Source organism: Morus notabilis, unplaced genomic scaffold (genome assembly GCF_000414095.1).
Source record: "Morus notabilis unplaced genomic scaffold, ASM41409v2 Scaffold388, whole genome shotgun sequence".
Taxonomy (NCBI): Eukaryota; Viridiplantae; Streptophyta; class Magnoliopsida; order Rosales; family Moraceae; genus Morus; species Morus notabilis.
Genome location: NW_010362833.1, coordinates 410,071 through 431,489, shown reverse-complemented (window position 1 = coordinate 431,489; position 21,419 = coordinate 410,071). Strand labels below are relative to the sequence as shown.

The window sequence follows — 21,419 nt, the reverse complement described above, 5'->3', positions numbered from 1 at the left end:
TTTCCAGGTTCATCTCCACCACTTTTCCTGAAAAGCTTGAAGGATTGGTTCATCTTGAGGACCCATTGGTTGATCGGAGAAAGAGGGAAGATGGTGAAATTTGGGAAAGAAAGAAAAGAAGAAGAACATATTCTGTTAAAAATTTAATAAAATTTGACAAAAAGAATTAAATGGTCACTTTTTAAAGAATTTAAAGTTTGTTTTGTCAAAAAAAAATAAAAATTAAATTGTCATTTACTAAAGAATTTAAAGAACATATGTGCAATTTACCCTAATAATTAATATCCACTTCGTTACCAATTAGTAACCGCTGTGACACCTATCAGTAACTGTAGTGACACTAGCCGGTATCCACTGCCGTCAGTTATCGATCAATAACGAGCCAAACAACAATTCGTTACTGACCGGTACCAACCGTTATACCGAAGGTACCCATTTTAATACTGATTACGAGTTCGTAACCACCGCGATACCAGCCGGTAACCACCAAAAAATACTGTTATCGGCAACGCCCAACGACACAATCAATTCTATATGAAAATTACAAAAACAACTCCCTCAATCAGAGCATCTTCGTTAGTAAGTCGCATATTATAATGAATCAGAGCAACAACAAAATATGTAAATCTTTGATTGTCGACATTAAAGAAGTGGCGGCAATACTAGTTTGTGCAGGTGCAGAGGTAGTAGATCGGGAGACCATTCTATTGGTGTGGATCTCTACTGCAGAGGCAATGACCTCCTGCACTCGCATGTGCGCACTACTTGAGTCACGGCTCAGAACTGCATGGAGGTGGTGCAAATCTCTACAACAGTGAAAGGTCGAAGAACTCTGTAATTTGCTCTTTGCCACACGAAGGTCTTGGACTCCCTCGCGCGGAAGAGGAGACGCGAACCGGTGACGAGCTGGACCCAAGCACTGTGGCGCGAGGGCGGTCCTCTGCCGGAGGTCGCGATAAAGCCAAGCTTACACCAGAGCAAGGCGGCGTGGACAGCTCGCAAGAGAGATCTCCACGGAGATCAAATATCCACAAGATGCTCTTTGCTGTTTTAAGGTGAGGAGATCGACCTAGTGCGCTGAAATCTCAAACTCGCCGGTGTGGAGTGTGGTGCTACAATGACGGAGCAGCACAACGCCGATGGGAGTGAAGACGACATCAGTGTGGAAGTCAAATAGGCTGGCGGCGCAGGAGGAAAGAGAGAAAGAAGCTGAGAAGGTGGAGAGAGAATCTGAGAAAGAGAATTAATCCTATTAGTCGAGGTATATCCTCTCACAATATTTTTTATAAACACCATGTCAGAAAATCAAATAGTTTTTGTCCACCTGACAAAAGTCGATCCACACCTGTGATCCTGGTATTCCTCCTAAGTATCTCTTCTTCTTCTTTTTTTTTTTTTTATTTGAAATGATTGCTAACAAACATTGCTTTTAGAATAGCGTTTAGATTCTGAACTTTAAATTGTATTAAAGAAGATTTATTTCAAATTTTTGACAATTGTAATCCAATAGTAATTGTTGTCAATTAATTAATTAAAGTACCATAATATTTTTGCACAATTATAATCTAAACTTCTCATTTTTAATATTTGGGACTCTAAGTTCACATGTAAAAAATGAATGCTCGTATGATACAACATTACCCTCTACTACGGTACCTCAGATGATTAAAAGTTTTAAGTTGTTAAAATAATTGATATCTCAATGACTTAAAATGATAATTTGGTGAAAGTTATGTTTCATTTTGGTAGTTTAAAAAGACAAGTGAGGTAATTCCTAGCTAAATTTAGAATTACCCTTTATTTCATTTCATTTGCCCAGCACTACCTAAGAGATCGTCCTCCCTTTATTAAACACTGCAGTGATGATTTTTCACATCTTCATCTGTGCACACTATAACTTGTTAACCTCGTTTAGTGACTTTCAATAATGTAGCTTCTTCTTTTTTCTTTTTTTTTTCTCATAATTTTTTTAAGAGTCGATTTTGGTAATAGAAGAACTGGGCCTAACTATAGGCCAGCTCACTTCTTTGGAGCCCAATCCACTACTTAATGTAACACAACCGTGGGCCGTGACTGAAGCCTGAAGGAAACCCCGACCACCAATAATGCCATTTTTGCTGAAGGAAGCCTTATTATAATGGTTCATATGTGCATCAATTCTGATTTTTTCTTCTTTCATTTTTCTTCTTTCCTTCTTTCAAGAAAAAGTCAAAAAACCAATTCGGTGGAGATTGCAAAAATAAGACACAACAAGCTCCACTAGAAGTTTTGCTAAGTAATCAACGTGCACGTTTTGAAACAAAATATATATGTTAGGATTTTAATCCTAACGTGGCACAAATTGTTTGCGTGGAAATTGTGTATTTTTATTGTCATCCTCTAATCAAATCATTTAATTATTTGTTGTTGTTTTTTCATAATCTTTCCCATATTTTGTTAATTGATATTTGCATTATTTGTTTTCATAAATAGCCCATTTTAATTGAATTTTTATAGATTATATTGACTGTCAACACCAGGTTCATTTTTATACTAATATTTGAATCTTTTCTTATATAATTGTATTTCTTTGATTTCATGTTGACGAATTTTTTAGCGTGTTTAGAACTCGTTCTAAAATAATTTTATTTTTTATATAAAAATGAAAATGAAAACGTTTTCAATCTCAGACATAAATTATTTTTAAAAATGCGTTTGGTAGTTTTATCAAGAGATTATTTTCAGTGTAAAAAAATCATTAAAGTCTCTATTTCTCTCTCTACTCGAAAGAAGAGAAAATAAAAATAAAAATAAAAAATGAAAAATGATTAAAAGTTACCTTTTATTTCTCTCTCATTTTAGACTAAACTAAAAAATTATTTTTATTTCTGTTTTTTATCTTTATTGCGCTAAATATCGTTTTAAAACGTTTTTTTTTCTTAAAAAATATGAAAAATAAAAACTGGATCAATTTCAAATTGCGACGTTTATTTAGACAAATTTGTTTTTTAAGAGTATCATATCTATGCATGACAGATTCTCCTGTTTAGTATTTTTCAAATTAGTACTTCTTGTTAGGATGCGTCATTTTATTGGGACCGTACTTGTATATGCCTCGTACCCACGACATCATGATCAAATGCACCGTTCACATTTTATTACTTTAGTTTTTTTTTGAAAAAAAAGCACTAGCCATACTCACAAATACTAAGGCTTCGTTCACTTCACGAATTTGAGTTTTTAATTTGAGCTAAGATGTGACATTTTCATATAGCTTTTAACTGTAGCAGAAAAAGTTAGATGTGACATTTTCTGAGAATTTTTTACTGTAGAAACTTAAAACTGAAAACTCGAATCGGTAAAATGAACGAGACCTAACAAGTTGCGCCACAAAAATAATCTTATCAAATTTTTTTTTTAAATCTTTTTTAAATGAAAAAGGATTCAATATTTTTTTGAAAAAAGAAAATCTTACGCCATCTTCTTACCCTCAAATTGAAAGGAAAAAAAAAAAAAAAAAGACTAGGCAATTTTTAAAAATACCCCTTAAAATAATTTTTTTTTTATTTGTACCTCTTAACATAAACTCATACATTTTTATCATTTAAACTAAAATTAATTAAGAGTTTTTCAAAAAAAATATTTTTAATTAAGCCCGTTCGGTTCGTTAATTTGAGTTTTTAATTCAAGTTGAGATGTTATGTGCTGTGAGAGCTTTTTACTGTAATAAAAAAGTTATATATGACTATTTCTGAGAGTTTTTTACTGTAACAAAACTCAAATTCTAAACTCAAATCAGCGAAAAAAATATAGTCTTAAGATAAAATTTATAATTTTCTCTAAAAAAAAATAAAATTTATGTAACCAAAAGTGAAACAAAGAAATGAAACATGTCCACGTGAACCAGCCACACAAGTCAAAAACATCTGTCAGGCCAACTTTCTCTTGCATGCCTAATTAAGCAGACATTCTCTCTCTCTCTCTCTCTCTCTCTCTCTCTATTTAAGCAATATCTATAGATTAATACGCGTTATATTATATGTTATAAACTTGGCTTGAGAGGAGAATGTAGGGACAGGCAAGCCATCGTAAAGAGGGACAAGGATTGTAAGGATTTAAGGTATCTGCTTGTTCCCAACATGTGGAATGTGGACAAAGATTTGGAGTTGCATTATTATAATTAGTTCAAAACCATATCTTATTATTTGAGCAGTGGAAAATTGATTGCTTCCATTTATTGCATTTATAGAACAAACTTGACAACCTCTTATTAAGAAACAATGAATTTTCGAGTGGGTTACATAATTGCCTACTTTCTATTCACTCATTACGGGGGGGAAACTAAAAATTGGTTTTTGGTCTCTCTTTCTTTCTTTCTTTCTTTTGTGTTATTAAACGCAATGTCGTTTACTCCTGTCAAGCTATCTTTGATTTGGGGATGCATGCAATAGAGTCTCACCCAATATAGGCCCACTACTAGCCAATTGGTGGTAGAACACAACAATCCTTATTTCTCCAAATTTTTTCAAATTTGATTAAACTATTTATATGTTTTTCGTAACTTAACATGATCCAATGATTTTGATATTATGAATTTAAAATGGAAGATGCTGATACGTGAAATTTGAATTTGGGGGGGAGACAATAATTCCCAGAAAGGTAAAACATCTTTGAGCCACGATATATGACAAAGTTTCCTAAAGTCATGTTTAGAAAAGGGTGAAAGTGAGAGAAATGAGATCATTTTTAAACAGAAAAAGTTTTAGCTTTATTTTCCTAATATTGTTTCGAAAAAAGGAGGAGCACTTGGTGGTTTTTGCACAATCTTTTTTATTTTTCCCACTTATTTGGACCCACGTCGCCATAATAGCATAGAATATCTTGAATGGGGATAAAAATTGTGGCATCCCACTCCTACTCTACCACCCACACACCACCTGCTCTGCTGCTTGCTTTACTATAATTCACAAAATCATGAATTCCCAATACACAGATTTGGTGGTACTCTTTTTTCGTGCTTTACTACCTTCTTATCAAACCAGAATTATTTGGTAGAATATTGTACTATATTGATCGCGTTTTATTAACTTTACGTACATTTTCATTTTGAATTTAGTTTCATTGTTATGTAGCGTTCAAAATAGTATTAATAGGAATACTTAGGTAAAAAATCCTCTCCAAAAGAATAAGGTTAGTTTCTAAAAACATACTCAATTAAAAAAGTATGCATAACATACAGTTTGTGATACAAATTTAACATTTAAAAACATAATTTTTTATATAATTTCATTTTTATAGTGTCTGTGGTCTGTCAAAGAAATCCTTAAAAAATAAAATTAGAATACCATAACTGTAGACAATTGGATTTTCATTATGCGCCAAATTTTATAAAAATTTCATATAGCTTATAAAAGTGCCACCTTAATAAAATAAGTAGTTTTTTTTTTTTTTTTGAAGGACTTTTTAATAGTAGATGAGATTAATAGTAACTTATTGAGGAAAAAAAAACAATAATTTCAATTTAATACCCTATATTTTAACAAAATTCTCTTAGTACCCTCTCATTTTTTATAATTTTAAATGGGTACCTCTACTTTTAAGAATTTGGATTTTTTAAAATTCTAAACACTTTTTAAGGTTGAAAAGTCTATTTTGCCCTTTTTATTAATTTTCAATTACTGAAATTTACTCTTTTAAGATTTTTGAAGGTAAAAGAATGTTTGCTACATGGATAAGATATTTTTTTAAAAAAAATTTAATAAAAAATAAATTCAAATCAACTAAATCAGAAATTATTAAAAATGATAAATTTAACATTTTAATGTTCTAAAAAAAACCTCAAGTACACAAAATTAATTTTTAAAACATTAAAATACCAATTTAAAATTATAAAAAATATAAAATTTTAAAAGACGAATTCATTATTACACATGTTATCAAATTAAAATTATAAAAAAAAATAAAACTATTTCCATTGATATTTTTTCAAATCTACTGTTACCATTGACTGATTGGTTTATCTTTTTCCTGATAATTTGTACTGCATGAGATTATTTTTATTCCGTTCCCACTTGGGGTCATGAATGTTGCATTTCCACCGTAGGATGAGAACAAGCTTACGTGATCAATGGCTGTGATGAACGCATACGTAAGCGCGAGGAAAGTGGAGCCCATTTTGTCTGATATGTAAGTGCATGACAGACGACTATAGACTATAGTCAATGAAGCAGAGGGCACGAGCCCCAAAAACGCTTGAATCTCCCCAAATACCTTTCCATTCGTCCATTCTGATTCGAGTATTTTTCACATTTGCCTCAGAATTATAATTCGCTTTGGTAACTTGGCCATTAGCCTTATAATTTTGACAATTTACTCCCTGATGTCTAGGGTCGGCAATATGGGTCACGACACGACTAAAAAATGACACGAATTTTACGGGTTAGGATTGAGAAAAGAGGAGTTTGGGTTAGAATTATGTTGACCTAAAATTGACACGAAAAACACTGGTCAAATTCGGGTTGGACCCGCCTAACCCGAACACGACACAAAACTCGTAAAAAATTAAAAAATACATATATTTTTCATTTCATATTTTAAATTTTATTATAAACTTATGATATCATGATAGTTATACTTAAAATCTTATACTATTATTTGCTTAATTTCAATGGATGTTATTGAAATTTAGTGTGTTATAAATTTGAAGTTATTTCTAATATGTAAAAAATTAAATAAAAGTATAAAATTTTCGTGTCAATTTGGGATTCACGGGTCAATTTCGTGTCACAGGTTATTTTCGGGTCGTGTCGTGTTCGTGTTGCAGTTTTTAAAAAATGTCGTGTCACGAGTCGTGTTCGGGTTGACTGTAAATTTAAAAAAAAACGATCAAAACACGACACGTGACACGAATTACCACCCCTTCTAAAGTCAGTGATGTGTTAAACTATTATAAATTATAATGTGGCCTATTTTACTAACGGACGTCCAACAAAAAATTCATTATCTTAATACAAACTCTAACATAAATTCTCAATCTCCCATTCTTATTCCCCTAAAGCTGACCAAAATTAGAAAAAAAAAAAAAGTAAAATAAGTCATGTTGTAATAATTTAACAAGTTAAATGAGTTAATTTTCTAAATGTTAGTTCGTGATGTGTATGTATAGTCCTCAATTTTATGATAAGACAAAATCCTCAATTGTATAGTCAAAGACCAAAAAATATTGTCTTAAAATAAACTGTCGTGATTTTCATATCTTTTCGATATTTTCATCGATATAAATAAATTTTTTTTTTTCCAAAATTTATAAAATAACCATATTTTTGCTGATACATACTAATATTTTTCATCTAGTTGCAAAAGATAGTGTAGACGGATGCATTTTTGCTTCTTCGTGAGTATCCCAGTGTGGTTATCTTGTTCAATATCCAGTGGCTGCTTATGTGCTAAATACAACAAATATAACCGAAGTGAGCATAAAGCAAAGTAAATGGTTCATACTGCACAAGAATGCAAAATGCAGGGAGCAATATGCCAAATACTTTTCTAGTCTAGGGGATAAAGTGTTAAAAGCACCATAATCGAGGATTAAAATGAAAATTTCCCAAAATAAAGCGGCATTGCGAGGATGACGAATTCACGGGTTCAACCTATGCCATCATCGTCCCGCCGAAAGTCTGAAATATTTTTCAATTTTTAACCTTTTGTGAGGTCAATTCCGCCGACGCTTCAACGGCGTCGTTTTTCTGTTGTTTCTCTCCCAGTAATGTGACACCTACTCGCTGATGTGTCTCATTTAACGTAAAAGTGGGGCCCACCATGGTCCTCTCCTTATAAAAAAAAGAAAAAAAAAAAGAATCTAAGGAAGGTGTTTGGATTCTGGGTGAATATTAGCATGGATAAGGATATGTGCCTTACTAATAAACTATTAGTCATGATTCATGTGACAAATGATTTTAGGTCCTACGTAGCACTAGTTTCTTTTTGCTTGCGACAAACTATTATTGTTGACGATGATTGAGCTATGAAAATCTGTTTACCAAAAGTATCGGTTACCAAACATCTTGTTGAGTTAGTGTACGAGTGTGTGTAATCGTGATGATAAAAAAAAATAGTTAACAACAATAAAACAACTAATAAAGTCGTTTGACTCGTTTCAAATTAGAAGACGTTTGGTTTATGGAGTATAATTATGTGATTATAACTATTTTTAATTTACGTGTATTTTTTGTGAGAAAAAATACTATAATGAACTATGAACCATAATTCAAATCAATATTGCTACTTTTTATTGGCACTAGGGCACTACATATTTGACAACACGACAAAAAATATAATAATTGAGTTATGTGGCCATTTAATATATATATATATATATTGCCACATACATACAACCTGATTGATTACATTTTTATAAATATTAACATGAAATAATGTCGAATAACAACAATAAAGCATATAGCTTTCGTGAAGTCATTAGATGGCTTAATTAGACAATACAAGAAAATTTGGTCATCGATGCATTTATACAAGTCGGAGGCTTGAAGCAAACTGCAACGCTTACTTGCCAACAAATTATTCTTGATGGTTACCCCTTTATAATTTGGGAGCTTCTCTAGTAGACTAATCATATTAATAGTATTAGTTTCTGATTATTAGATCAAATTAAAATTATATTAGATTGAAAAAATATGTAACATAAATAGTTTTTGATACAGATTTAACGATTGAAAATAAAATAAAAAATGTCAATAATTCATTTTTTCTCATGATACCAAAACAGCTCCCATATGATTTATATACAGCATAGCATGACACTGAAAATGACAATTAAAGACACAGCACGTCTTTACCACTGTTCTTTACATGTTCCTTCGAATGTCGTGACAACAAATATGCATGGCCATTGCAATATTACAACAACTAACTATAATAGAAACGACGTTTTCAGGAAAAAGAAAAACACCACCACCAACGTACAACGTGATAGTGGTCATAACAGGTAGTCCTTCATTTATACACGCATTCAAAACAATATTCAGAAGGCGTACAGTTTCACAAATCCTTCATATTATATATTATATATATGTATATATATATATATATAGTGTTAGAGACACCACCTTAAATTTTAACTATTATATCGACTGATATGACATGTGAATTGTTATTTTTACATCGGTGAGTATTTAAAACATTGTCACGTTAATTAATAAAAGAGATTACCTATCAATAAAAAAATAATAACTCACGTACCACGTTAGTTGTATATAAAAATAAATGGCATGTTCTTTTGTCTAAAAAACTAAAAAAAATACAACTCGAGTTTCAACTTTATTTAAATTCACGTTCTTTTAAGTTTTAACTTTATTTAACTTTACTAAACTTTATTCAAGTTACAATTTCAACTAAAGTTATAATTCAAATTCAACTAAAAAACTACACTCAAGTTATACTTTAAAAGAAGAACCCCTTAGATTTGAGTAAATATCTCTAATATTATTATTATGGAAATATAGAAAGAATTTAAACTACCTCAAAATTGGAAACGCGTGCAAATTTACTGATTTTTCGGCACGTAGTTTTTGAAGTGCCTAAAAACAGAGCACTTATTAAAACCGAACGATTAACTTCGATAATATTTATACGTTAAGAAATAAGGTAAATATATATATGCTACATATTATTTTTTTCTTTTAGCAAAAATGATTTTGTTATACAATGCATGATTGAACCGCCCTCCCAAATTAAATTCTCCCATTCCACTCATGTTCATCCGCTTAATAAAGAAATAATTCTACATGTTCAATATATACTAATTTCTTCTCCCTACAAACTCTATGATCACATTTATGAAAATAGTCACATTCAAACATCCATTGACAGCTAATTCCAACCATTTTTATAAATTTTCATTCGTGTTGCATGGTCAAATTAAACTGTGATGAGAACCATCCATCTCGGAGTAGATGTTACGAGAAATTAGTTTTATGTCTGTATAGGAAAGTCATGGTGAGGTGAGGGAGTTTGGTACCAGACTTTCACGGTTTATACACACAAAATAGAATGCCAAGTCACATTATTTTAATGCATCCAATATTTGACTCTAAAGCGACTGTTTATAGGACTTGTCTAGTTTTATACTTCCGCAAATAATAAATATTCAACTACATGCACACAAATACAGACATCTACGTTGTATATTTGTTTTTTATCAAAACAGCTTAATATTTGAAAATATGCACACTCAGCTTTACACATTAAAAAAAAAAAGAACATGCAATTTGAAAAAAAAAAAAAAGAGAAAAAAGAAAAGAAGAAAGGCATTACAATAGTATATAAACAACTGTGCTTTTTGGGAGAAAAAAAAAGTGCTTTGGCACACGTGTTTTCCCTTGACATGGACAAAAAAGTCTAAAAATATGTCTGCAGTATCTCAAGTGTTTGGTAAAGGGGCATTAGTTTATCAAAGTCTGATTAGAAGAGTGACCAACTAAGCATACATAATTGTTCAATCACTATAAAGTTGTCTGTCACTAGTTTTATGCAGAATAATTTTATTCAATTCAAATAGCAAGCCCATAAATAACCCTTTGTATCTCAAGAGAAGTTGAATTATAGAACATTTTTGGAGGGAGAAAAATATTGTATTATAATGACATTCAAAATAACGTAAAGACAAAGTAAAATATGTAAAATTTTGGGACGTAATAACGAGATCGATAACCAGTCTGTGAAATGAATGATATATCCGGGAAAGTTTCATTTAGAAAAGTACGGAATACAACTTATATTAATTTGGTGCCGTTTTGTATCATTTTAATTTATAGGAAAAAATAAAGGCATTCACTATTTTTTGAGGAGATATGCAACTATGGGTCGAGGCCCGTGAATCGGCCCAAATCTATCTTGTTACAGGTCAGGCCAACATGGCTCGACAATTTTCATGGCATGGCCCGGCTCATCAATAATAGTGAATTGGGTTAGACTGGCCTAACATTTCTCAATTTGTGGGCCGGCCCAGTACGGTCTATGAAATTTTATGAGTTAGGCCGGCCCCACTTAATTCAGCTCATATAGATCCACTCGACCAGCCCACCGAAGGCCCATTTTAATTTAACTAAAAAAATATTAAAAAAATAAAGAATTTATTTTTAAAAGTGTGTAAATTTAAATTTTTACACTTTTACTCTAAATAAGTACTTTTTTATTAATGTAATTATTTAATTAAAAACATTATAAAGTAAAAATAAAGAGAAAATTCTGATCCATACTAAAAAAATATTTATTAAGATTATCTAACTATATATTATATATATTTTTATTAATCTTATAAATATCTTACTTATAATTATTTTAACTGTACTCTTTTTTTACTGAGATTTTGTCCTACTAAAATCGTGGGCCCGGCCCACGGCCCGACGCAGAGTTGAGTTTAAAAATTCAACTATACAGTTCCTTCTATAAACTGTATAAAATATAAGGACGGATAGTAGTTAGGCCAGAAAATGAGTCGAAGTTATCTTTTTTACCGGTTACCAACTTAGCACGTATCACCGAGTAATAAAGAGAAGCTTTTGGACAAACGAGAGTGAGGTGAACAGTAAAACCGTGGAAAGAAAAGATTTTGGTAATGATTTTTTCTGGGTTCACTTTTTACTCAAATGGCATTGCAAACAGCTCATGGTTATTGTTTGAGGTGATAATTGTTCGTAAGAAGAGAATCTGAGGCACAGTAAGACAAAACCAAAAAGAAAGTTCAAATCCCAATAATCAGCTGTGGCTGTCTGTCAGAACCCATTAGGGGCTTTTTAACCTCTTTCTCTTCTTCTCCTTCTCTTCCTCTCTCTCTCTCCCCTTAATTCAATATCACCAAGAGAAGAGAAGAGAAGACAAGAGATCTTCTACCTCTAATAATTTCCAGAGACGTGTTTTTGCAGAGTCTAATTTCATTATTATTCTTTTTTATTTGAGAGCACCATTTCTATTTCTTATTTACCTTTCACTTCAGTTTCAGTTTTCTTCTTTGAAAAGGTGAAAAAGGAGCCTAAAAGTACTTTTGGTGGTTTTTGATGTCATAATAGGTGGTTTTGCTCTTTGAACTCTGAACTACCATTCTCTTTGCTCTCTCTCTCTCTCTCTCTCTCTCTCTCATCTCTCACGCACCAACCCATGTAGCATCTCTGAGAGTTGAAACATTCCTTCCGGTACCTCACACAGTCGCATTCTTTCTCTCAAGTCTCTCTGCCTGGTCCAATCTTTCCCAATAGAAACAACCTCAACTACACTATCACTATGGCACTTCTCTCTTTTTTTGGCAAACCCCATTAGAGCAAAACCACAGAGCATCAAAGCTTTCTGACTTCTTCCTTCATTCTTCTCTGCAAAGCCCTCCAATCTCAGAAGAAAAAACAACACACCCATTTACCCAAACCTTATTCTACTTCTTTTCAACCTTCACACTTTAGAGAGACACAAACTTCTACTCTTCATCCATCACTCCAATGAGCTCACTCAGAAACTCTTATCATCTTCAAAGCAGCTAAAAACACAACCTTTTGAAACCAACCCACAATGCCAATCATTCTACTACTACAACTACTATTTGCCATCCACTTCTCCACCGCCGCTGTGTCCTTCCCTTTCAACCACCACCACCACCGGCGGCAACTCCTCCACCAGCCCTTCTTCCCGACAGACTCCCTCATCCCTCCAACGCAATCTCCAACTTGGTCTCCCTCTCCCCAACCCCAACCCCAACAACAACCGAAGCTTCCGTTTTCTTCCTCATCTTCATCATCTTCTTCAAGTCCACCACAATCACAAAGGCCCTTCTTCCCCTCCTACCACTCCCCACCTCCGCCGCCTTCCCCCACCGCCCTCACCTCCTTTCCGGCCAACATCTCCTCCCTTTTCTTCCCCCAAACCTCCTCATCCCACCCCCACCGCCGCCACCGTCTCGCCCTCGCCGTCTCCGCTTCCCTCCTCTCCGCCGCCCTCATTGCCGCCTTCGCCGCCGCATTCCTCTACCATCGCCGCCGCAAAAACCGTACTTCCGCCGAAGATGACCTCGACAAGGCCACCTCCGCCTCCAGATCGGACAGCCTCCGGCTGTTCCCGCCCAACACCGCCACCTCCGACGGCGGCGGTCACAAGTCGCGCGGCGGAACGCCCAACCACAGCTCGGAGTTTCTCTACCTCGGAACCCTTGTCAACTCCAGAGGAGGAGGCCCTGACCACCGAGAAACCGCTGCGGCGGCAGCGAATTCGAGCAATGCAGGTCTAAAGATTGGCGTTTCCGCCGCATCTCCGTACCGGAAACTTGGCTCGCCTGAGTTAAAGCCGCTTCCGCCGCTTCCCAAGCACAACTTTAGAAGGACTTACAAGAATGGTTCCGACGATGATGAGGAGGACGACGAGGAGTTCTTCTCGCCGAGAGGCTCTGCTGCGGATACCAGTAGCCCCGGCCGTGTAGGATCGAGCTCCCGGAGGGAAGCTCAGAGCTTGAAGGTCGATAACTTTGGAAGCTTAAGAAGCTTCAATTCCAGAACGACGTCTTACCCCTGCTCGAAATCCCCTTCTCCTTCTCTGACGACAACTACTTCGCCGGCGAGCTTGAAATCGGGGTCGCCGGATTCCGTCGTCAACTTCATGGCACCTATTCTTCATCCGTCTCGACCTCCTCCGTCGCCGTCCTTGTCGTCGTCGTCGTCTTCGCGGTCGGAAAGAGGTTCATCGCCGAAAAATCAATCTCCAGAGAAGCAATCTGTCGCGGTGAAGCTACCACCGCCACCTCCGCCGCCTCCTCCGGCGAGGTTTTGGGAATTGGCGGCGGATACGAGGAGGCCAAGCTCGGAGGGGCCTCCGGTTCTGGTAACGCCTTGGAGAGCGTTTCAGAGTAGCGAAACTGTTTCGAAAGAAAGGCAAGAAGAAGAAGGAGAAGAGCATAATGTTTTGGAAAGGAATGAGGAGGAGAATCCGAATAAGACAAAGCTGAAGCTGAAGCCTTTGCATTGGGACAAAGTCAGGGCCAGCTCCGACCGGGCAATGGTCTGGGATCACCTTAAATCAAGCTCTTTTCAGTAAGACCCTTTTAGTTTTTTCCTTTCATTTTCCTTTTTATATGTGTTGTTAAAAGTTTGTTCTTTTTTGGCTTAAATTAAATGTAAGGTTGCTAGAATTTGTTCTTAAGCTTATAGTAGTTTACTGGTTTTCCATATGTATTTTTAACGAGTTTTTGTTTTCATTTGCAGACTCCTTTTTCTTTTTTCTTTTTTTTTTGACTTTTTTGGTTTTCTTTAATTTATTAAAGCTTGTTCTTTTTTGCCGTAGAATTTGTTCTTATGCTTATTGTTTTTTTTTTTTTTGTTGGCAGATTGAATGAGGAAATGATTGAGACACTGTTTACTGCAAATAATAACGTCAATATGGTGATGATGGGTAAAGATAATGGTCGCCGTCAGGTAATGCCGTCGCTGGTGCAGGAGAATCGAGTGCTTGATCCAAAGAAGTCTCAAAACATTGCTATTCTGTTGAGAGCACTTAATGTCACCATTGATGAAGTCTGTGAAGCCCTTTTGGAAGGTAACTTTGATTTTTCTAATTAGTACTATTAGTATAGTATAATAATATACATAGCAAGACGTTGCATTTGTCTATGTTCTTCTCAATCACTGGATTCTAAGATTGCTTTAATGAGCTACTGCTATTGCTTATGCCTTGTGTTTTGCTTTGCTTAATTGCTACTTGAATTAGGCAATTCGGATGCATTGGGGACGGAGCTTCTTGAAAGTCTACTAAAGATGGCTCCAACCAAGGAAGAAGAACTGAAACTCAGAGAGTACAAAGATGAATCGCCGTTTAAGCTAGGTCCAGCTGAGAAATTTCTCAAGGCAGTGCTTGATATCCCTTTCGCATTTAAGAGGGTCGACGCATTGCTTTACATTGCCAATTTTGATTCAGAAGTCGACTACCTTAAGAGGTCCTTCGACACACTCAAGGTAATTCTTAGACTTCTTCTCTTGTTTGTTCATATTTTTGTTTAGTGTTTATGATTAATTATTATTGGAACGGTACCGGAGTGAAAGGCGTTTTTTGTTCCACTAGATGAAAGTAGCCATGACACAGCTAGGTTCCCTTGTACACAGGTAGCGTGTGGAGAATTGAAGAACAGTAGGATGTTCATGAAGCTTCTTGAGGCAGTGCTCAAAACTGGGAACCGCATGAATGTCGGCACCAACCGAGGCGATGCCCATGCCTTCAAGCTTGACACCCTTCTCAAGCTTGTTGACATCAAGGGCACAGATGGGAAAACCACTCTCTTGCATTTTGTTGTACAGGAAATCATTAGAGCCGAAGGTTTGCGTCTTTCTGGCACCAATCAGAAAGCAAGTGCCAAGAAAAGCGACCAGTCTTCTTACTGGGATGATGTCGAATTTAGGAAACTCGGCCTGCAAGTTGTTTCAGGGTTGAGTGGGGAGCTCAGCAATGTAAAGAAAGCTGCCGCCATGGATTCAGATGTGCTCAGCAATGAGGTTGCTAAGCTCGCCGGTGGAATTTCAAAAGTAGCTGAAGTTTTGAAATCGAATGAAGAAGTCGCGTTCAAGGAGAGCAGCAACCAGAAATTCTCGGAGGCTATGAATGGATTCTTGAAGAAGGCAGCACAAGAGATCGAGAAGCTTCAGACACAAGAGAAAGGTGCCTTGTCTCTAGTAAAGGAAATAACAGAATATTTTCATGGGAACTCGGCAAAGGAAGAAGCTCGCCCGATCCGAATATTCATGGTGGTGAGGGACTTCCTCTCTATTCTGGATCAGGTATGCAAGGACGTTGGGAAAGTAAATGAGAGAAGCATAGTTGGTTTGGGGTTGGCACGCCAATTTCCGACAGCTACAAATCCTACTATCGCACCAGTTTTCTTCCCCGGACTCCATGGAAAGCAGCAGCAGTATGGATCTTCAGATGATGAAAGCTCCTCTTCATCATACAGTGCTTGAGTTGGTCAGAAAAAAGCTATCTATTACTATATACAATCAACGCATATGCATATATGACAGCATATTAGAACTCTACATAGTACTGTGGGACGCAATGTCATATATTTTTGGTCATGCGACTCTTTTGTTAGTGACATACATGTGGTAATGCATCGCTTAATGCTCTTTGGTGGATGGTGAAAGGTGGAGCTTTTTTCTATGGCTTTCTGCGGAATCTCGTTGGGATTAATATGCTGGTCAATGCTGGGTGGTTGGAGCAGCTATGCTGAGAGCTGACTTTTATATGTTTATTACCCATTTTTCCTTTTCTGGGTGATCTTTATTGTAATTAAATATTACATATATATATTATAGTACCAATATTTTGTTAATCTTGTATAATATTAGAGGAAATTCTGTTTGACGATAATAAGTACTATTAGATTTTGCCAAGATTGCAGGATTGATCTTCAGATTGTTGCACCACATTTTGTGTCAGTGCTTTGTCAGGAAAGAAACGCAAAAGTGCTAAACCTTGATGCGATCACGACTCAAGTGGTAGTATATTAGAATTATCACGCATCAGAATGGAATCTACTTTTAAAACTTTTTTGCTGTATGATTGTACTGACACGTGTGGCTGTAATGAAAGGCAATGCTCTAAAATAAAGTGTCGAATATTTTTATAGCAAAAACAGAGTGAAATCTCAGATAATTTATCATTAAAGATCTGGAAACAATGTAAGATGTACAATGAAGTAAGAAAATTAAAATAGCTCCAAGCTTATCGATTTCCACCTAATAATTCTAGTTGTGTGAATGAGAAACCAGGGAACTCTCAGCATCCATTCTTTCAAGCACACGCTTTGCTTCTTCTTCAGTTGCAGGAACCACGTTCCGAATGCGCAACCCGTCTTTAACAGCCTCAGGATGAACAGAAAACGTGAAATAGAATTTGTTGGATACCTATCCATTTCCACAAATACAGAGCTAAATGCATAAATGTATAACTCGACACAAAGAAACTTCAGAAAGAAAACAAAAGTGCTAGAACATGAAATGCCAATTCAGTCAATATTTCACATAACACTCGGTTGTTTATCATTTTCAGGTCTGGTGCAAACCCCACCAAGAAGAATAAGTAAGAGCATAGCTAAAAATTGTTAATTGTGTCATGTCTTTCAACGTGGCTGATTTCAGAAATGCTCACCTCACTGGACCTGAGCTCAGGCCTTGTAACATGAGCAACAACTTCCACGTTTATCAGAGGTTCAGCGGGGTTCTCAAGCTCTGTGTAGAGAACACAAGATTTCATTCGAAGAAAATTTCCAACATCCACCTGCATCAGTTTTAGTAATACTCAAATCAGAAAAAGTGGATTCGTGAGTAATCTTGCAATAATAATAGTAAATAATAACAAACGGAAGCCTTTCAATTGACATTATATTACCCTTTTTAATGGTTCCTCAATCAATCAAGTTTCCAGTTTCCACCAAATCGTTAAATTAGCATTTTCTTTTGTTGGGATTTTGGTGATACTGTTCAATGTACCAGAGTTCTACATTATCACAGTATTTACCGCAAGAAATATCAAGGAATTTGTAAACAATAGGATGGTTACTCACAGGTTTAAAGAAATCAACATGATCAACTTCTAGAAAGTGTGGTGCAACCCCAGCAAATGAATACGTTGTTGAGAAGGCCAGTTCAAATGCTCTTCGCATCAAGAATCCTCCGAAAATCCGACCATGAATGTTCCTTTGCTGCGGTTGGCAAACAAAAGAGTTCTCAAGATAAGTATCTCTTATGAGGATGCTGTCTCTGTCTGCCAATGCCGGCATGTCGCAGAAGATTCGCCCTTCGGCCAACAATGCGTCGAGCCTGTCTGCATCATGGTCCTCAGCATCTCTATTATGTTCTTTCTTCTTTTTCCTCTTTTTGTTTCTTTCGTCTGCTTCCTTCCAGAGCAACTTTTCCTTTTCCGTTTTGGGTGAAATCTGGTTAACAAGAGCTGATTTTCCAGTCTTGGAGTCACGGGCCACAAATGTGAAGTTTGCTACGAGAGCAAGTGTGTCTGATGGATCCGGAGATTCTGCAACAAAAGATTTGTGATAAGCGTGGAAATGGAAGCAGTGATGAACCACTAAACTGTACGGTTATTATGATGATTCAGTAAATATAACCTTATAAGAACTGACATTTATTATTATTCATGCTTCTATGCAAAAGACATTTTCCTACAAAAATGCATATGTATACATAGGTACCAGCATCTGATAGCAATACAACAAGGTCTCAAGTGTTGTTGTGTTCAGCAAAAGAACTCCGACCACGCTATAAATATTTTGGAACGAGAGAAAGGAAAGCATGAAGCGCATGATCATTTAAAGGACGTGAGGTATCTTATAGCAATGATGATCTAGGATATGGCTCAAGCATAACATCAAAGATTTTATTATCAGAAAATTACACAAACTCCGTCACTCTTATTTAATCACATCAGTAATTTGTCTAAGTATTATAATTTTTGATTTGTTGTTGCATAATACAAAGGATTTACTTGATGGATAATATTTATAGGGAATTAAATAACATTCCTGAGAACCTGGTTACCTTAAAAACAAGCAGGGTCCGCAAAAGCAAACAAGACCAAACATTGAAACAAGAAATTTTCCAAATGACTTTGATCAGATTGTGTATTTAGAAGAAGAATACCATGTGTTGGCTGAAGGACTTCAAGTTGAATCTCCATGAAAGAGCGGTCAACCCATGTAACAGCACCGGCGATACTCAAATCGGTGTCGACGCTGATTGGTTTCTTAAGAACCATTCTGTCAACAGAAGCAGTCACCAACAATAGAGGCCTCGTCGTTCCATCTTCGTTGCAGCAGTGCTGGTCCCACAATTTAACGTTTTACTAATTTTTAAAAGGAATGTAATATAAAGTGACACTGACAAGGTTTTGGGAGGGAAAAAAAAAAAAAGAAAAAGGAAATGAAAAAAGACATGCTTGATATTTGATATTTTCCTTTCTGTTGTTTGAACAACTTCTGCAATTTCCTTGCTTTCTTTCTAACCTTTACTAACTTTAGGAATTAGAATCATAATAACTTGTTCATTAAAATGTTCTCAACACAATCAAAGTTAAAATCTCTTTATCCATATGCTAATTTAAAAGCCCTTAATATTACCTCTCTCTCTCTCTCTCTCGCTCTCTCAATCAAAGTTGGAAAATTGCATTAAAAAAACTCAAACTTGATGATAAAGATGAATAATAACAGTTAAATTAAGTTGAAAAGAAGTAAAAAAACAGAGTAGAAGAATCTCCGATCCTATCAAAGTGGCGAGATTTAAGTTAAGTAAGTTGAAAAACAGAAAAGACCTTGAAAGCGATGGTGCCAGCGAGAGCGTCGAGATCCTCGACGAGCTTGCCGATGCGAATGTGGTTCCAGGGATTCCTGTATTGCTCTCTGAGAGTGTAATCAGAAGAAAACTTGTAAAGAACACTGGTGCAGCTCTGCGACGGAGTCTTGAGAACCAGTGGGGTGGTTGTGTCATCTTTCTCGAAGATGTGGGAGCGGGCTTCCCAGAGGGCGTTGGTGACCGGAGAATGGTACATTCCGGGCCATAGACTGATCGGTTTTCTGATGGAAGACCCTGCGTCGATTGGTCCACCCACACCCACTGGCCCTCCCCCTGGGAATGGGATAGATGAGTCCCTGTCCGACGAAAAAGCGAACAACAACAAGTGGCGGTGGGATTTGGGTTTGCGGAGGAGGTGGTGGGAGAGCTGTTTACCGATTGGTCTGAGGAGTTTCATCTCATCGTCCTGCTAGAATTAATTGGTCTCAACACACAGTTTAAAGAACATCAAAAACAATAATCTAGCTATAACTCTGAAAATATCATCAAATTTATTTAGGATTTAAATATACATTTTTATGGGCAAAAAGGATTTACCTCCTCCGATAGGCAGCAAAAAAGTGTCGCCCACGGTGAGCTGAAAACGCCAATGGCCGACTGGAATTAATGAGAAGCTGCAAAACAAGAAAGAGTGGCAAAAAGTTTACTTGAACTCCTTTCTCTTCCTCTCTCCAAAATCGTTAGACCACTACACACAAATTGCCATGAAAGCCACCCCAAAAACGAAAGGGTGTGCATCACTTATGAAATCAAACGGCCTATCGAGCTTATTTTAACAACATAGAATTAGAAATGTATTTAATCTAATAGACTAACTAGTGAGATAGATCCGTTCACTTCGCTGATTCGAGTTTAGAATTCAAGTTTTTCACAAACAATCACATCTAACTTTTTTGCTACAGTAAAAAACTCTCACATAAAATCATATCTCAACTCGAATTCTAAACTCGAATCAACGAAGTGAACGGGGCTTAGTTTATATGCCTCAAATTAATTAAGTCTATTTCATTATGGATCGATAATTAATATACACGCATTCGTTAATTTATATTAAACACAAGCTTAAAACAATTATGTATAATAACGTATTGACATGATATAATCATTATACATTATCAGGCGCTAGAGATTCATCAAAATAAGACGCTAACTTTAACATATGGGTCAAAAATAATAATGCATATAATGAGACTAATAACCGGATATCTCCTTTTCCAATATGTCATTTACTAACTAAACTTGTGTCAATCACAACATCACATGCAAAGTGATAGATTCATAAATATGCATGTATTATTTGAGGCATAAGTAATCTTTATTAATAACAACATGTCACATACAAATAGCAACAAACTCCCACTAACTCAATACTACTACAGGCTCCTCACAGTTTCGAGTGGGATGTGTGTTTTTAAAACACCTAATAGGTAAGCCTTTAGTGGAACTGATAACATGTTGTTTATAAGCGTGTTTTTAATCACAACGAGAGATCTTACATCTTTCTCTTTCATAAAATAGAACACAATATCAATACACTTGAGCAAGAAATGCTCCTAGTGTTCTAAGAAAAATACTATTATGGAACTTTTACAATAGAGTTTCAGTATGTTCAGAAATGGAGTCAACTACTCCTCGTGCTGAAATAGGGTTCCATAACCATATCACATAAGACAATTTCTCAACACGCCACATACTCTGCATTACGGTTGAGGACGCTACGAGTGTCTCCTTGACACTTTTTAATAAAGTAGCTATTCCTTTTATCATTTATGCAGCCTGCATAATCAGCATCACAAGATCCAATTATAACAAAAGTGTTGGTTTGCTAATACACAACTATGTGGTACTTCATTCCCAATTAATTTAGTAATAATAACAATGATCACTCAAGTACCGAATATGCACGTTAATAACAAACACAACAATAAGACGTGTGCATACTTGAACATACATCATGATGTTAAACACAAAAGCATAAGGGACAGTTTGATATGCTCTCTCTTACTTCACCATAAGGACATTACACATTTGAGTGTTTGTTAA

The 21,419-nt window shown here is 35.7% G+C and overlaps 2 protein-coding genes across 3 annotated transcripts; one reads left to right on the top strand and one right to left on the bottom strand.

Annotated features, from left to right (window-relative positions):
- Nucleotides 1-11,589: 11,589 nt before the first annotated feature.
- On the top strand, nt 11,590-16,452 carry LOC21403273 (formin-like protein 2). The gene is made up of 5 exons (XM_010103055.2): nt 11,590-11,608; nt 11,990-14,060; nt 14,354-14,562; nt 14,734-14,978; nt 15,126-16,452. Exons 2-5 carry the CDS (start codon nt 12,553-12,555, stop codon nt 15,972-15,974), a joined length of 2,811 nt encoding a protein of 936 aa, XP_010101357.1. The 5' UTR covers nt 11,590-11,608; nt 11,990-12,552; the 3' UTR covers nt 15,975-16,452.
- A 179-nt stretch (nt 16,453-16,631) lies between these two features.
- LOC21403272 (acyl-coenzyme A thioesterase 9, mitochondrial) lies at nt 16,632-20,103 on the bottom strand. Of its 2 annotated transcripts, none has more exons than XM_024168834.1 (6): nt 19,914-20,103; nt 19,336-19,785; nt 18,669-18,846; nt 17,579-18,045; nt 17,164-17,292; nt 16,632-16,919 (listed from the first exon to the last, which is right to left on the bottom strand). In XM_024168834.1, the coding sequence occupies exons 2-6, from the start codon at nt 19,771-19,773 to the stop codon at nt 16,761-16,763; spliced, it is 1,371 nt and encodes a 456-aa protein (XP_024024602.1). In that variant the 5' UTR covers nt 19,774-19,785; nt 19,914-20,103; the 3' UTR covers nt 16,632-16,760. The 2 variants fall into 2 exon arrangements, with proteins under 2 accessions (XP_024024602.1, XP_024024601.1); XM_024168833.1 differs by having other exon boundaries at nt 19,336-19,782.
- Nucleotides 20,104-21,419: the final 1,316 nt, after the last annotated feature.

Bases quoted from the DNA above. Each gene is read 5' to 3' on its own strand.
- LOC21403272 (XM_024168834.1), bottom strand. From the start codon at position 19,773: ATGAAACTCCTCAGACCAATCGGTAAACAGCTCTCCCACCACCTCCTC. The intron at 18,847-19,335 runs GTCTTTTCTGTT...TTGTGGGACCAG, and splicing joins CTGGCACCATCGCTTTCAAG to CACTGCTGCAACGAAGATGG. The intron at 18,046-18,668 runs GTATTCTTCTTC...CTTTTGTTGCAG, and splicing joins AGTCCTTCAGCCAACACATG to AATCTCCGGATCCATCAGAC.
- LOC21403273 (XM_010103055.2), top strand. From the start codon at position 12,553: ATGCCAATCATTCTACTACTACAACTACTATTTGCCATCCACTTCTCC. The intron at 14,563-14,733 runs GTAACTTTGATT...TACTTGAATTAG, and splicing joins CTGTGAAGCCCTTTTGGAAG to GCAATTCGGATGCATTGGGG. The intron at 14,979-15,125 runs GTAATTCTTAGA...CCTTGTACACAG, and splicing joins GGTCCTTCGACACACTCAAG to GTAGCGTGTGGAGAATTGAA.